General features: G+C 43.9%; 1 protein-coding gene across 2 annotated transcripts in view; it reads right to left on the reverse strand.

Moving 5' to 3' along the window:
- Positions 1-12,627: 12,627 nt before the first annotated feature.
- Positions 12,628-14,733, reverse strand: part of OGDHL (oxoglutarate dehydrogenase L) — a 129,777-nt gene continuing 127,671 nt past the window's right edge. For both annotated transcript variants that reach the window (XM_069753145.1, XM_069753147.1), the window contains exons 22-23: positions 14,083-14,237; positions 12,628-13,412 (exon numbers count right to left, since the gene is read on the reverse strand). In XM_069753145.1, the coding sequence (XP_069609246.1) occupies positions 13,289-13,412; positions 14,083-14,237 (279 nt within the window). In that variant the 3' untranslated portion in view covers positions 12,628-13,288. The remainder of the gene's footprint in view (positions 13,413-14,082; positions 14,238-14,733) is intronic.

Here is a 14,733-nt window from a genome sequence, read left to right on the forward strand (position 1 = left end):
GGTCCACTGTGAGTTTACTATGTTTCCTAGAAAAAGAAGGGTGTAAAGTGAATAGACAAAAGCTACAAGTTTGTCAGACCAAAGTGGTCTTTCTAGGTCATTGCATTTCTCAAGGTAAAAAGCATCTTACACCTCAAAGAACTGAAGCAATAAGACAGATGAATGAGCCTAGAAATCATAAACAGCTACGAGCATTTTTAGGAATAGTGTCTCATTGTAGACAATGGATTATACATGCCAGTCAACTAATGCAACCACTGTATGACTGTGTAAAAAGTGAACCTTATTTGTTGACAAAAGAAGGTCAGATTTCGTTCCAACAATTAAAAGATGCCCTTGTTTCAGCTCCAGCGTTAGGGCTACCAGACTACACCAAACCATTTCAGCTTATGGCTGCAGAAGTTGATTCCCATGCTACAGGAGTTCTTACCCAGAAGCATGCAGGGAAACAAAGACCAATTGCATATCTTTCAGCAAGGTTAGATCCCGTAGCTAGAGCAGCGCCAACCTGTGTACGTGTAGTTGTTGCTGTCTCACTATTGTTGGACAAAGCATCAGAAATTGTCCTAGAGCATCCACTCACAGTTCAAACTACACATGATGTTTATGGGATATTAAACCAGGTCCAACCAAAACACATTTCCATGGCCAGACATTTGCGGCTGCAGTGTTCTTTGCTGCTCCCCTCTACTATCACATTTGCAAGGCTTCGGACTCTCAATTTAGCTACACTGCTACCTCTCGAGTCTAAAGGGGGGAATAAGGACACTGATCCACACGCAAATTTTTTCCCTACAGATACACATGATTGTACAGAGCTCATTTTACAAGAAACGGTAGGCTTACCCAATGTATCCGAAACACCACTTCAAAATCCAGATTTAGAGCTGTTTATAGATGGTAGTAGGTTTGCAGATGACACAGGTAACTTCCATACAGGGTATGCAGTTGTGTCAGGATCTGAAACTCTCAAAGCAGAACCGCTTCCACCGAAACAATCTGCACAAGAAGCAGAACTAACAGCATTGATTGAAGCTCTCAAAATATCTGAGAATCAGACAGCTAATATATACACTGATTCTAGGTATGCACATGGTATTGTGTTTGATTTTGGAGTAATCTGGAGAGCTAGAGGTTACATGACAGCGTCAGGACAACCTGTAAAACATGCTTCTCTGATCAAACAGATCTTAGAGGCTGCACAAGAAACAAAAGAAGTAGCAGTAATCAAGGTAGCTGCACATGTGAGACTCGACACTAGGGAATCTAGGGGAAATGATAGGGCTGATAAAGCAGCCAAAGCAGCAGCAGTCAAACCCTTACAACAGGTCCATACTGTAAACCTCACAGAAAATACTGAAGATAGACTGAGACAAGCACAGGAAGATGCAGGAGAAGAGGAGAGGGACAGGTGGAAAAAGGAAGGGGCAGAAGAACAAGAGGGAATTTGGAAGAAAAATGGACTAATATGTCTACCTAGAGCCTGGTACCCGATAGTAGTTGGTGGATTACATCACCCTACGCATGTGTCTGCAAATGCAATGACACTACTGGCAAAGCAAGTCTGGTTGGCTCCAGGTTTTGGCAACTACGCAAGAGACTATTGTGCTGCATGCGCTATATGCCTGACACATAATCCCGGACAGACAGCAAAGACCCCTATGAAGCACCACGTCCGACCTCTCTACCCGTTTCAACGGTTGCAGATAGACTTTATCCAGCTGCCAAAGAGTAATGGGTATGAGTATGTGTTGGTGTGTGTGGACATGTTCTCGGGGTGGCCAGAGGCCTATCCAGTTCGGAAGGCTTCAGCTAAAAACACTGCTGTAAAGCTAGTTACCGAACTGGTGCCCCGTTATGGTCTCCCTGAAGTGATCGAGTCAGATAGGGGTACTCATTTCACTGGAGAAATATTTCAAAATGTACTAAAAATGTTGGGTGTTGAAAGTCAGTTACACACTCCGTATCATCCTCAAAGTTCTGGTAAGGTGGAACGCATGAATGGAACTTTAAAATTAAAAATACAGAAAGCCATGGCTGAAACAGGAAAGCCTTGGACAGAATGCCTTCCACTGGCCCTTTACTCAATACGCAATACCCCAAGGGGTAAGACTAAACTGTCTCCATATGAAATTTTGTTTGGCAGGACTGCCAATTTAGGATGTTATTTTCCACAGCAACTTGTGTTAAATATTGAGTCATTGACTTCTTATGTGCAAAATCTTCAGAAACAATTAACTAAGGTGCATGCACAAGTTTTTGCTTCCCTTCCAGATCCTGACAACACTGAAGGAAGTCACAAGTTGGAACCAGGTGATCAAGTCTATATAAAAAGACACACCAGAAAGGCTCTTGAACCAAGATTTGACGGACCCTTCCAAGTCCTGTTGACAACACCTACATCAGTCAAGCTTGAAGGAAAGGCATCATGGATACATGCAAGCCATTGCAAAAAAGCAGTATAAAACTCATGATATTGATGTTAATAATGTTAACCACAACGAAGGCATGGGAAAGACTAAATTCTTTAGCCCCTTTGAACAATAGATTCGTACAACATCATAGAAAATTAGTGCACGACTTGTTAAACAATACACAAACCCTGACAGATTGTTGGATCTGTACCCATTCGCTGGTATCAGCCACAAGTATACCTTTTCTAGCAGTTCCCGTATCAGCAGAAGAAATATTCGCTTGGCCTAATTGTTCAGACAACCTGGCCAACAACCAAACTGGTAATACTAGGCTATGGAATACTACAATCGCCATACCAATTGTGGGATGGGTAGAATTTCCTTGGTGGCAGGGTAATCTCTCAGGGAGTAGTACCCATCTACATTATTTGGCCTATAAGGGTGGAGCCTGGGTCCCTAGGAATAAGACTGGATTAACTAATTTAGGACAGGTCCCCACAGAAAATCTACAGCTCAGTTTCAGTACAACCGCCCCTCCCTCTGATGCTTTCAAACCTGTAGTATTGGAAAGATACATACATAATAGAAAATGGGAACATTCTGAGTTGTTCCCCCAAGGTGATGATAACAGTTGTACAAGTAAGCCGGGGAACCTGGTTTGTAATGAATCCAATGAGTATGTCAACGGAATGCATGTGTGTGGGAATCCCGCAGCCGGGTACTGTAGCCCCTTGGGACAAAAACCCTCTTGGTGTATGCTTCAAAATGTATCTAGTTTTGTGGATTTGGCTCACAGATTGGTATTGCAGCACTCAGCTCTATGGGATCTGCCTGAGGGTACATTTTGGATATGCGGAGAAGGAGCATATAAATGGCTTCCCGTAGGTATAAAGGGTACTTGTACATTAGGACGCCTAACCCCAGCTACTTTCATAATTTCAAATAAACAAGTGAATATGCAAGCCGTACCCAAGCACACACTGTATAAAAGAGCTGCAGATAACTCACCACGTCCCTCAGGGAGGCCACATATAGTACAAATGGGAATTCCCAACAAAATTGCTAGTACCATTTTTATTTATCCTATGTTAACACAAATGTGGGATAAATTAGTTAGAGCCACGGATTATCTAGATGATCAGATCTGGGATATATTGGATATACTAAACACTAGTGTAGCTGTACAGAATCAGCTTATAATAGTCGTCAACCAACATACCCTGGTATTGGATTACCTAACTGCCTCACAAGGGGGTATGTGTCAAATCATCGGACCCACCTGCTGTCATTATATAGACCCGAATAGTACTATGAGTATGACATTTAAATTAAAGGACGTACAACGACTCAGAGATCAGTATGACAAAGACAATGACCAGAATAAGGATAGCTGGTGGTCAGATACCTTTTCTTTTCTTAACCCAGCCAACTGGTTCAGAGGGATCGGTGGGTGGGTTGCCGGGATTATGCAGAGCATAATACATATATATATGATTATTGTAATCATATATGTGTTATTCAAGATTGTACTCAAGGGTATCTCAGTATGCACAAATAAATTTTGTGTAATAGATGCAAGAGTATAAAGTTTATTATTGCCGTACTAATTTTCTTTTATATTTTAGTATACTGCCGCATAAAGAAGAAAATGCACAAGCTTCATGCAAAAATTTATGACAAATTATAAAAGAATATGTCAAAGGGGGGAATTGTGGAGACCAGACTGAACCAAAGGATCCATTTTGTCTCCCAGATGAAATCTGCTTCTGCACAGCAAACTTGACATTTCCTTTTATAGAAGTAATCACGCGCGCATTTCTCCTTGATATTGTAGCCTTTCACCCACATACCAGATATTGTAACTTTTCACTAGTATAGATTTGCTTTGTAAGTGATTATGAAATATGAGCGCTTGTGCGCATGTCTGTAAATGCCTAACTTCTTACTATATAAAGAAGGGGGGAGCGCCCAGTGAGGCAGGCGTGCTCCGGGGCTACCCCTGTTTATGAACACACAACCTTTGTGCTGCGTGTCATTTACTTGGATTCCTCAATCCAGGAAGCCAGGGACGGAAGAGGACTCAACAGGGTGAATGCCACCTTTGCATCTGAATCTGGTAATTATGGCTCTAACCAAACCCCTGTTTGAACCTATGGATCCAATTTATATTAAGGATCTGATGCTTAAAGCTATAATTATGGTTGTTCTGATTTTGGCATGTAAAGCTAGTGACATTAAGACCTTGTACGTTAATCCTCCATTTACACAAGTTCTAGAAGACAGGGTAGTTTTTAAACCAGATCCAGCCTACATTCCCAAGGTAACATACATGGTCCATGGGTCAGGAAATTATGCTCCCTTCTTTCTGTGCTAATCACCACACTGCCGGGATGCATGTTTCGTGTAATTGCTACTACATTAGTTGGTTTTTTTGGTGTTCACTTACAAGTATGTATAAATATGAGAAGCCATTTCTGATCCCAGCTGTAAAATTGGCAGTCAGCATTCCATCCAAACCAGAAAAAGTGTACCCAATCAGGATGTCCTTAACTCTAGTATCTCACCTCGCTATGTGCCAAAAGTCCTCAAAATAGATGGGGCAGAGCAGGACCCGTGCATGACTTTTTGTACATGTATTACTACCAATTTATAATACTAGAGTTAGGGACCATCCCAACGTCAGTGACCAGGTGTGACGTCATAGGTTACCTTGGGTCACTGAGGCTCCATTCCCAGCTGGGCTGAGCTATGGTGAGATCCCCGCTAGCACCGTGAGCACTCACGGCCCTAGCGGGGATCTCCCTGAAGTCACCAGAGTTGAGTCAGGATGGGAATGGAGCCTCAGTGACCTGAGGTAACCTCTATAGCGTCACCTCTGGTCACTGACACTGCGTTCCCAGCAGCTCTTCACCAGTGGTTCACTAATTATCTGCCAGACATGGATCATGGTGTGGGACAGAATGACCGAGTGGTATGGTATATTGTTTTTTTAATTTTTGTTTTAATACAGGAGAATGAGGGCTTCAGTGGAATAGGCGTTAGTTATACTCATCTATGTTTATTTTAAAATAAAAAAGTAAAACTGTTTTATTTCTAATAAAAGACTTTATTCTGGCTGTGTATCATGTACAGTAGCTATAGGATTAGTAATGGATAGGTGTCTTATAGATGCCCCTCCATTAGTAATCTATGAGCTTGATGTCACCTGACAATACAAAGGTGACATCAACCCCACAAATATGAACCCCACTTGCCACCGCTACAGGCAAGTGGGAAGAGCCGAGCAAAGCACCAGAATTGGCACATTTAATAAATGTGCCTTTTCTGGGCAGCCGAGAGCTGCTTTTTTTAGGCAGGGGGTCAATATCCATGGCCCCTTACCAGCCTGAGAATACTAGCCCCGAGATGTGAGCTTTAGCAAGGCTGGTTGTCAAAAATGAAGGGGGGAATTCACGCAGTTTTTCTAAATTATTTATTTAAATAATTAAAAAAACAGCATGGGGACCCCTCTATTCTTGATAACCAGCCTTGCTGAAGATGACAGCTGAAGGTTGCAGCCCCCAGCTGTGAGTTTTGCCTGGCTGGTTATAGAAAATACAGGGGAACCCACGCTGTTTTTTTCATTTATTTATAGTGTAGGTGGCGGCTGATGAATACCCCCAATCAGTCGCTCCTGCTGTCACTGTTATTAGCAGTAGCAGGGGTAGGCTGATGGGAGTAATAGTCCCACCAGCCGCCTGCTGTCTCTTATCACTTAAATATAACTAATTATTCTCCCCTGCTTGCGCCAATCGCTGGCAGAGCAGAGAATGATGAGAGCCGTGTTCAGCACCTGGCACTAGTCCATGTGGTACTCAAGCTGCACATGGATGCCACACGTGTGCCGCAAGTATTACACACATGGACATGGACATCTCCATTACCGGAAATATCAGGATGTGTGAAAGAGGCCTTTTATCAGGTTTTTATATTTGGCTGCCGTCACACACTTAAAGATGCTTTTTATTGCAAAAAATAGTTTTTGCATCATCACATTTTGAGAGCTATAATTTTTCCATAATTTGATCCACAGAGTCATGTAAGGTCTTGTTCTTTGCGGGCCGATAGGATATTTTTGATCGCTTTCTATTCCGATTTTTAGGAGGCAGAATTAACAAAAACCAGCAATTCAGGAATTACTTTTGGGGGTGGTGGGGTGAGGTTTATGCCATTCCGTGTGTGGCAAAAATGATACGGTAGTTTTATTCTTCATGTCAGTCCGATTACAGCGATACCTCATTTCAGGGGTGGATTAAGGGTAGCCAGGGCCCCGGGCTGTTCACACACTGTGGGCCCCCCCCGATCATGTGACGGGGGGGGGGGGGGTCATGTGACGGGGGGGTCATGTGACGGGGTTCATGATATACCAGAACCAGATTATTCCAGAAAAATGGGCCCTACTCTACTGTAACCTATTAAATATTTGTTAAAATCTGCAATACAATTTAGGTATATCTTGACCAATAATATCACATACAAGGAACAAATACCACCGCACCATGACCAGACTACAAATTACAACCACAGTGATCGAATAATATCACATACAAGGAACGAATACCACCGCACCATGTCAAGACCACATATTACCACTTGGTGACCAAATAGCACATACAAGGGACAAATACCACAACACCATTTCCAGACCACATATTACCACCACATAGTGACTGAATACTACAATACTGATCAGTAATAAAAAAAAAACAAAAAAAAAACAATATACTATCACGATAAGTGCCAGTATTCACAGGAGATCTGTACTTAGTATGCAGTATCTGTGTAAAGGTAATACAGATTTCGCTGGTGGTATTATACACAGGAGCTCTGTATATAATGTATAGGTAATACAGTGATCACTGGTGACATTGTTCACAGGACCGCTGTGTATAGTATATAGTGTATAGTGTCAGTGTATAGGTAACACTGACTCACCAGTGACGTCTCTAGGTGAAGTCCTTCATCTTTCATCCAGCACAGACCGCCATAATTTCTTCCAGCCAGGACTCGTTTCTGCAGGAAATAACAAAGTTATCTCGAGCTCCGCTTGTAGAACACATTACTTAATTTTTCACAACTTCTACATTACACCACATGAAGATAAAAAGGCGATATAGTGTCACTCTACACAGTAACAGCACCGCCCCCCCATTTAAAACAGTATACTCAAAAAATAAAATAAATACATCACTGCAGTAATATCCCTTATTTAGCCCCTATGGTAATAATATTCCCCATCCTGGCCCCGTTTATCTCATTCCTGGCTCCAGCCATATGTTCTCCCATCCTGCCCTCATGAGTATCCATTCTATACCATATGATCTCCCCATCCTGCCCCATCTGTCTCCATCGTATCCATCCTGCCCCATGATCCAATCCTGCCCCATGTCTTTCATCCTGCCCCATGTCTCCAATCATGCCCCGTGTCTACATTCTGCCCATGCCTCCAGTCCTGTCCCCAGTGTGTCCAGCAATCTGCCCCAGTGTGTCCAGCATATTACCCCCAGTGTGTCCAGCAATCTGCCCCAGTATGTCCAGCATATTGCCCCCAGACAGTGTGTCCAGCAATCTGCCCCAGTGTGTCCAGCATATTACCCCCAGTGTGTCCAGCAATCTGGCCAGTGTCTCCAGCATTGCCCCAGTGTGTCCAGCAATCATCTGCCCCAGTGTGTCCAGCATATTACCCCCAGTGTGTCCAGCAATCTGCCCCAGTGTCTCCAGCATTGCCCCAGTGTCTCCAGCAATCTGCCCCCAGTGTCTCCAGCAATCTGCCCCCAGTGTCTCCAGCATTGCCCCCAGTGTGTCCTCCAATATGCCCCAGTGTCTCCAGCATTGCCCCCCAGTGTGTCCTCCAGCAATCTGCCCCAGTGTCTCCAGCATTGCCCCACTGTCTCCAGCATTGCCCCCAGTGTGTCCTCCAATCTGCCCCAGTGTCTCCAGCATTACCCCCAGTGTGTCCTCCAGCAATCTGCCCCAGTGTCTCCAGCAATCTGCCCCACTGTCTCCAGCATTGCCTCACTGTCTCCAGCAATCTGCCCCACTGTCTCCAGCATTGCCCCACTGTCTCCAGCATTGCCCCACTGTCTCCAGCAATCTGCCCCACTGTCTCCAGCAATCTGCCCCACTGTCTCCAGCAATCTGCCCCACTGGCTCCAGCATTGCCCCACTGTCTCCAGCAATCTGCCCCACTGTCTCCAGCATTGTCCCCAGTGTGTCCTCCAATCTGCCCCAGTGTCTCCAGCATTGCCCCCCAGTGTGTCCTCCAGCAATCTGCCCCAGTGTCTCCAGCATTGCCCCCCAGTGTGTCCTCCAGCATTGCCCCAGTGTGTCCTCCAGCATTGCCCCCTTGTGTGTCCACCGTTAACTGATCCAAAAAAAACAAAAAAAAAACAAGCAGTCTCCTCACCTGTCCGCGCTCCAGGCGGCGAGCTCCCTGCAGCAGCGCACACTCGCCGGCGACTGACAATGACGTCAGACGCCGGCGACGTGTGCGCTACGGCCGACTTCAGCTGCCAGCCTCCAATTGGCTGGCGGCTGTTGTTGTTAACTATTGACGTGCGGGCGCGTGCTCGCACGTCAATAGGAAACCGCCGCAGTGCCGGAAAGGGCCCGGTGAGCAGATGAGACTCTTTAACGAGTCATGCAATATGACTTAGGATAAAAGTCAAATTAGTATCTCAATTCGCAGACACGGTGTTTCGGGCTGTTGGCCCTCGTCAGTGCGACAGAAGAGGCAATTTGCATATTATATTTCCCAGAGGAGCATTGTACGGCAAATAAGCCTCCTTACCTTGACAAGCCAGAGATGGTATGTCACTCTCCATAAGGAGAAACGATACCCCTTAGACCCCAGTCCAGAGCCTCTCACCTAGCCAAATTAGTTCTCATGCTTCGCACTGACGAGGGCCAACAGCCCGATACACCGTGTCTGCGAATTGAGATACTAATTTGGCTTTTATCCTAAGTCATATTGCATGACTCGTTAAAGAGTTGATTGTGACTTGTAGGATCGCTACTTCCAACAGGTGGCGCTATAGAGTTTAAGTCCTCTTTTTCTCAGAAGAGGCAATTTGCATATTATATTTCCCAGAGGAGCATTGTACGGCAAATAAGCCTCCTTACCTTGACAAGCCAGAGATGGTATGTCACTCTCCATAAGGAGAAACGATACCCCTTAGACCCCAGAGAAGTTAGGGAATTATTTCTTTTTATCCCCTGCTTTATCTAGGATATCATCTAGTGTGGGTCTGAACAGGAGCTCGCCCTCACCCTCACAAGGAATAGAGCACAATTTTGATTTTGTCTGAAGATCCCCCGGCCAGCACTTAAGCCACAAGGCTCGCCTAGCCACATTAGAAAAAGAAGCCGATCTAGCGGCTAGCCTGACCGAGTCCACAGATGCATCTGCCAAAAAAGAGGCTGCCCCCCTCATTACAGGAACAGAATTTAGAATTGTCTCTCTAGGGGTTTTATCTTTTAGCTGCAATTCCAAGTGATACAGCCAAATCATCAGTGCCCTAGCCATACAGGAGGAGGCTACAGCTGGCTTTAACCCCCCCCCACCCCCCCCTAGCGGCCTCCCAAGAAGCCTTCAGGACAAATCCGCTTTTCTATCCATGGGGTCTTTTAGCACCCAAATATCCTTGAAAGGTAGGGCAAATTTTTTGGAAGCTTTGGTAATCGCCACATCCAATTTTGGCGCCTTTTCCCAAAATGAACAGGGTCCTCAAAAGGGTATTTCTTTTTAGGGGTAAGAAGGCCCTTCTTTCTGGCTTCTTCGATTCTCTTTTAATTAAGGACTGAATTTTCTCAGCTACGACCACCTTCTGAGGACGATGACGAGGAAGATGCACTGGGCGAACCTGAGTCACTTGCTTCGCTCTCTCTCTGCTACTAGACCTAGACTCAGGGGCTCTATGTTTGGCTTTCCGCCGTTTCTTCCCTGTTTCCTGAAGGGATTTAAGGGTGTCTTCCACCTGACTTCTAATCAAAGATCTAAGGTCTGAAGCAAACTTCGGGAACTCCTCGCAAATTGTCTGCTCTATACAAGAACCACAGAGTCTCTTTCCCACTAGCAGGTAACTCCTCTGTACAGAGCACACAAACCATTCCCAAAGATGGATTCTCTTTTCAGCTGGCGACTATGCTGGAGCCCTTGCTGTGTTGGAAGCCCAAGTGGCTGCTGCTGCTGTCGACGGGAAGTTTTTTTCAGTCTGCTTCTTCTGCTGCTGCAGCTGCTGGTGCCACAGCTGCTGTCGGTGCCGCTGCCCATGATGGGGAGACTGGCCCTGCGAGGCCTACCCTCTGGAAGCTCCTGGTCGCTCATGCCGGTAGGGACGCCAAACTGGATGTGAAGCACTGTTCCAGGCGTTCCCGCTGTTTAAGTCCCTGTTCTGGGACCTCCCACATCCTCCGTTCCATGAGGGCGCGCCGCGTGCCCGGCCACACGTTCCCAGTAATTCAATGCTCCATCAGGGTCATCGCGCATGCGCAGTACTAGTTTCCCAGTAATGCATTGCAGCGCCCACTCACATTATAAGGGCACGCCCCTCGCGCGTGTGCACTCCTGCTCTGGAGTCCCGGATGCCGCGTGCAATGGAGAAGTCCGAGACAGGCGGTCTTCATCCATTTCTTCCGCCACCTCTCCCGCACACCCTCAAGGTCTGCTGACCCCAGCGGTGGCGCTTCAGGCAATCGCCCCAGCCGAGGCAGGGAACCCCCACTGCCTGGATCGGACTGGTTGGGCCCGGTGTCCCACGACGATCCTCCGCTATGCGCTGCTGTCCAGGTCGACTGTAGGTTCCCAATCAGGGATAGGAAACCAACTGATGCGGGAGGGAGGTACCGCCTTTTTATCTGTAAGTATCCTGTTATCCTGTCCCTGTGGGGCGAATCCCCTCTCTCCGTGGTGCCGTCATGGGGGAAAAGAGAAATGAATTATTTTTGCATCACTTTATTCTGAGAACTATAACTTTTATTTTTCTGCTGATAGAGCTGTATGGTGGTTTGTTTTTTGCGGGAAAAGGTTATATTTTCGGCAGTACCATGTTTATTTATATCTGTCTTTTTGATAGTGTGTTATTCCACTTTTTGTTCAGCGGTATGATAAGGCATTGTTTTTTGCCTTTTTTATGGTGTTCACTAAAGGGGCTAACTAGTGGGACAGTTTTATAGGTCGCGGCGATACCAAATATGTGTACTTTTATTGTTTATATTTTTTTATCAAATTTTTATTTAGAGATAGAATATATATTGATTTTTTTTTTTAAATATCTTTACAATTGTTTAAAAATTGTTTTTACTTTTTTCTAACTTACTTTGTCCCACTATGGGACAATCATTTTTTGCAGGCTGATCACTTCTATAGCATATACTGTAGATGAAGCAGGATCTGCATGCTATAGAAACTGTCAGCTCTGCACTGACAGGGAGCCTTCCTGATCATGCACTGCACATGATCTGCAAGTTTCCTAGCTCTGGTGACCCAGACGACATAATGACATCAGGTCACCAAGGCAATGATCTGGAACCCGCATCACGCTGCGGAGTCTCTGATCCAAAGGCAGAGGGGCTGTCAGCTCTCTGTCGGCGTCCGGAATGCTGTGATTGTGATCGAGGGTTAAAGTGCCGGGAGCGGTCTGTGACCGCTCATGGTACCTAGTGCCGAGTGTCAGCTGTCAATATCAGCTGACACCCGGTGGTGTCACATACACAGATTATTACGTCCAATGTCAGAAAGGGGTTAAGTACCTCATGGTTTTTACATGTATCACTACTATTTATTTACTTACTGCTTCATTGTTTATATTCTAAGGTTTTTTTCTGTAAGTGTTCACGGTGTGGTAAAAATATCACATTCACTTTATTTTATCTGGTCATTTAAGTTGATTACAGAGATTACCGGTATGTTTATTTTAAAATTTTACACTATAAAACATTTTTTGTTGCCAGAGGCATTTTCTATCAGTGGAATTTGTGTGAAAGCCAGTTTGTTGCAGGATAAGTTCACATTTTTACTCGCAAAAATCTTGCATTTTTTCTACCAATTACTCACTCATCCTGAGCAAACAGATACATATAAATTACAGGAAGACACAGGGAATTTTTTATTCACAAGTATGTTTTCAAAGAGGCCAGTTTACAAAAAAAAAAAAAACTGTCTGGACAACAACAGTGAGGAACAGATCTAGATTTATTAACTGAAAAACATCTGATCCAGGGATTAATATTAAAATAAAACAAAAACTGGATGAACATTCTGCCAGAAGAGGCACTTGTACATCTTACAATTGATATAGAATTTTTACTACAAATGTATATAACTATTGTCATCGAGCTGATCAGAGAACTGACTGGATGTAGTAAACCGGATATCAACATCCACTAGCCATTTTCCATTTACCAGACGACCAATTTCAAGAATTAAAAGGTAATAAATAAATGTCCAGTGCAAATATACTTATCAGGTTTTATTTTATTATTATTTTGGTTTTCTCAATGGAAGTGCCCAACAAATAGTTTATCATTTAATTTGCATAACCAATTAATGGCTTGGAAGTGAGCAGTGTTGATGACGTTACGACACCACACACCTGCCTAGGTAAGTTCCTGCATGAAGGACCCATAGGAGGTCCATGCCACTAAAGAAATATCCCCAAATCCTGCATTTAATCAGAAGACCAGGCTTGTTTAAGTGTGAACTAAAGAAACAGAAAGGAGCAAATAAATTATACAAGTATGGTTGAATACGACAAGAATCAAATGAAAATGTCTTCATTTGGGCAAAGAGATATTCACATACTAAATTACTATAATACTACTAGTGATTTAAAGTATTAAAAGGTCATTCCGTCAAAACACTGCAGATTAAAAGCACTATCCAAAAATCTTCTTAGTTCAACATGATGGGTGTTTTTATTGCCTGTGGCAGGTGCGGCAGCCGGGTCACGACCAACGTACCTAAAAAAAAAATAGAATACATTAAAATCAAAGTTTGGAAACGATATTCTACTGTTAAAATATTCAACAAAACTCACAGATTAACCATAAGAGGGGTTTTCCACGAACAAAGCAGACGTTAATTAATAGGTCTTGGAATAATAATAATTTCTACAATTGGATCGGTTTAAAAAAAAAAATCTTCCTGTGCTGAGAAAATCTTATAAATGTGTCCCTGCTGTGTACTATGTAATGGCTGTAGAAATTTATATTAATATTTCCAGTCCAGTGAATATTAAAATGAATGAAGTCATTCAAATCTACAATATGTCCCATGAAAACAAGCCCTCATACGGATGGGTCGATGGAGAAAAAAAAATGTCATGGCTCTTGAAAAAGAAAAGAGGAGGGAAACACAAAAACGAAAACTCACCATAATCAGGAAACAGAGAATAACATGCGTTTGGTGAAAAAATTACAGACTACTTATACTCCCATCTCAAAAAAGTGCGTTTTGTTTTTCCTCAATAGAACATTGTTATGCTAACGGCGCAGTTGTAATATAAGGATTTTAGCAGCAGTCTATAATCTAAGAATAACAACCTGCGGAGAATACGTGAAAATCCTTTTGCATCTGCTTAACCAAATAAAAAAAAAGAAAATCCCAAAGTATCTGTATACTTATATTTACCAAATTGGTCTAGCATGATTCAAAATGGTGAGGAATCGGGGTTGGATGTAATCATAGTAACCCATATTTTTGTGCTCCTCCTGGCACCATACCAATTCTGCATTGTGATACTTCTCAACTTCTTGATTCACCAAGTCAAATGGAAAGGGAGCTATCTGCAATATAAAAGTGAAAGAAACATGTTAAAGGAGTGTGGTAATCATCCATGCTGAAGATTGTCAGGTCAGACCAGCAGCAGTGCTGGGCAGGTGGTCCGAACCGAGTGCTCTCCGATGTGAGAAGATTCAGGGGGACGGAGACTGGACGGATCTAGTGAGAAGACAAGCTTCAGAACAGCGCTTGCGTGCTCTAAGGCCTAAAGCTTGCAAGTAAAGGGCAACCTCCTAGGTCACCGAGACTGCAGGGTGGCCAGCAGCCTAGGCAATGAAAAGCCTATCTGTTCTTGAGAACGGAGAGGATTTTCAATAAGCTGTAGATTGCCAAGTTATGTTTACAAGTGGTTTGCAATATTAACGGTTTACTTGCAACAACCGCTGTAAATTGGACTGCACTTGGTCATTTCCCTTAGTAAAAGAAACAGTGAATGGAGCAGTGATGCACAATGCTTGACGACCTCCATTCAGGCAAGACACTGCAAGATCTCTGTTCTGA

Source organism: Ranitomeya imitator, chromosome 2 (assembly GCF_032444005.1).
Source record: "Ranitomeya imitator isolate aRanImi1 chromosome 2, aRanImi1.pri, whole genome shotgun sequence".
NCBI classification, from domain to species: Eukaryota; Metazoa; Chordata; class Amphibia; order Anura; family Dendrobatidae; genus Ranitomeya; species Ranitomeya imitator.